Raw genomic sequence first — 2282 nt, 5'->3', positions numbered from 1 at the left:
GACATTCACGTCATACTGTTCGAGCGCTGAGTACACTTTATCCCAGGTAAGACCAGCGCCGATTGCGGCTGTGCTCGTAGACGCATCGTTAACGACGCTGTGGAATCTGGTCATGGAAATCTGCACGCCCGTCGTGGACGAATATCCAGGGTTCATCGCATGCCCACCGCCTTTGACCTGTGCTCATCTGCGTCAATCCAGGGTCTATATGGATCTGATGATCGTAGCGCACCGCAAATGGCGCCTGGTTCGCGCCTAGGATTTGAAGCTGCATGCAAGGAAGTGCTCGGTCGTGTTTTCTCTCAGCGAAAATGTGAAAAGCGCACTATTATGCCAACGTTCTCGGCGGTGCCTGGTTCCACGGAGCAAGTGGCATTCTCGGTGCTTGAGGTAGCATAGTGATATATGTCCGATTTGTATGAGAGGCTCGCTATAAGGCGGCTGTCACCATCATGCGAAGCTTGGGCAGGCGAGAAACACATACGGGGATAATAAACGGACGACGCGGAGGAAATGGCATTGGCAATCTGCTGGTACGTCTATGTCACATTGGTATCCTGAGCATAACCTACACCCGCCCTCAGCAACGCCAGGACGCAAAGAGTTGCTAGGTACATATCGAGATGGAGATTGCGAAGGTGTGGATATGGCGCGACCAACTTGTCAGTACCGAGGTCTGATTGAGCTGGAGACGTTGGGCTTATGCTGCTGCACAGCAGCATCTTTATACCCCGACGAGCGCGCCAGATAGCTGTAGCCTTTTTGGTGGTACATGCAGCTTTGAGAAAGGTGGCCACTATCGCAGGTGTTCTAAAACGCCTAGATAGCCTCCAGGACTGTCGGTGCCACCACGGCTCACGCCTTCGCTCCACTAGCATGGTTGGCATGTGTTCAGGAGACCCGAGACCGCCAAATTGGGGCATAGACAAAATGTGGCGCTGAGGATTTATAGCCATGGTGCTGTCCATCAGGGAGATTAATTCAAGTAACACTGGTCGACTCCCTGCTTGCTGCTTGACCGATCCACTTTGACCACCAATGTGTATGTACTGTACGCTTCACGTCGAGTCACAATTCTTCAACATGACTTCAGTACAACTTGGCATATACCTGAATGTGGTACTGGCATTGTCAGTATTACATGATTCTCTTGTAGCTAGTATGCGTACCTTCATCGCATCAAGATAACCGGATGCCCGCTGAGGCGGGCGGCAGACATTGAGCCAGCAAGTCTTGAAGGGCCTTCAGCTCGGCTCAGAAGCGAATGCCCTCCAGCTTGTCCACGTCGTATGTAAGTTATTGTGAATAACCCCATTCGGCCGCTGAGCGTGGCTCAACCATTGGGACACGGCAGGGGCTTGTAAATCAACGGCTATCAGCGGTAAATCTGGGAAAGACCAAAACATGTCTGCTCAATAGTAGGGCGAATAGAGGGACCCAGAACAAAATTTAGACTTGTAGAATAACTCGTCCAATGCTGTATTGCGTGTGAGTTCGAGGGGTGTTCGTCGTTTGTGAGCCAGAATAACCAATTCGGTGGCAGGTGGAATTACCGCTTTCCCCGCAAACTTACAAGCCGGCTTGTTTGCACTCCCTCTACCGGTCAAATTATGGACGGACACAAGTTTTGTATGGGTGTTCTAGAAATCTGGCAGTGGAGGTTGCTGTTTTCCTTGATGTTTAAATGATGCTATGCAACTACTTCGAGATCCGCCCTGCGTCAGCTGGTTCGCCCGCAGGTTGGCCCATCCCAACTGGCCGCGATCTCTGCTTGCTCGGCGCTGCGCGCTTTCCTGGCGGGGAATCCGCGCCGCTGGGTGCTTCTGTTGTGGGTCCCTGCTCACAAGAACATTGAGCCCAACGAGTTTGTTGATGAACTCGCGAAGGCTGCATTGGATGGCATCCAGCCAGACTTCGTGTCCTATTCCATGGCCCTGGCCCGTGTCCGGGCTCGCATGAAATCGAAGTGGGATCGTGTCGCGCTCGATGCGAACAACACTGCTTACCGTGGCCGGCACCTCTGGGTGGCCAATGATCCCCCTCTCCACGGGGCCACTGCTAACTCGACATGGCTGTTGCGCCACGCCGGCATGTCTAACCACGACACGGCGCGCGCGGCGCGCTTCTTGACCAACCATTTCCCGTGCGGAGCGTATCGCGCGCAGTTCAACATCCCGGGCCCCCACGACTGTCCATGCGGGGGCGGGCTCGAGACTCGCGATCATATATTGTTTCGTTGCCCGTATTAATACGGACGAAGGCACCCGCTGCATCCCAACGGG

At 53.9% G+C, this 2282-nt stretch overlaps 1 protein-coding gene across 1 annotated transcript in view; it reads right to left on the bottom strand.

Moving 5' to 3' along the window:
* Positions 1–617, bottom strand: part of POSPLADRAFT_1146473 (hypothetical protein) — a gene marked incomplete at both ends in the record, with an annotated part of 6861 nt that extends 6244 nt beyond the window's left edge. Inside the window, 4 exons of the mRNA XM_024485939.1 lie at positions 4–177; positions 233–268; positions 327–539; positions 573–617. Of these exons, the coding sequence (XP_024337649.1) occupies positions 4–177; positions 233–268; positions 327–539; positions 573–617 (468 nt within the window). The remainder of the gene's footprint in view (positions 1–3; positions 178–232; positions 269–326; positions 540–572) is intronic.
* Between the last annotated feature and the right edge of the window lie 1665 nt (positions 618–2282).

The sequence above is a fragment of the Postia placenta genome, assembly GCF_002117355.1.
Source record: "Postia placenta MAD-698-R-SB12 unplaced genomic scaffold POSPLAscaffold_9, whole genome shotgun sequence".
Lineage (NCBI taxonomy): Eukaryota > Fungi > Basidiomycota > Agaricomycetes > Polyporales > Adustoporiaceae > Rhodonia > Rhodonia placenta.
This window is presented reverse-complemented; position numbering and strand designations above follow the sequence as displayed.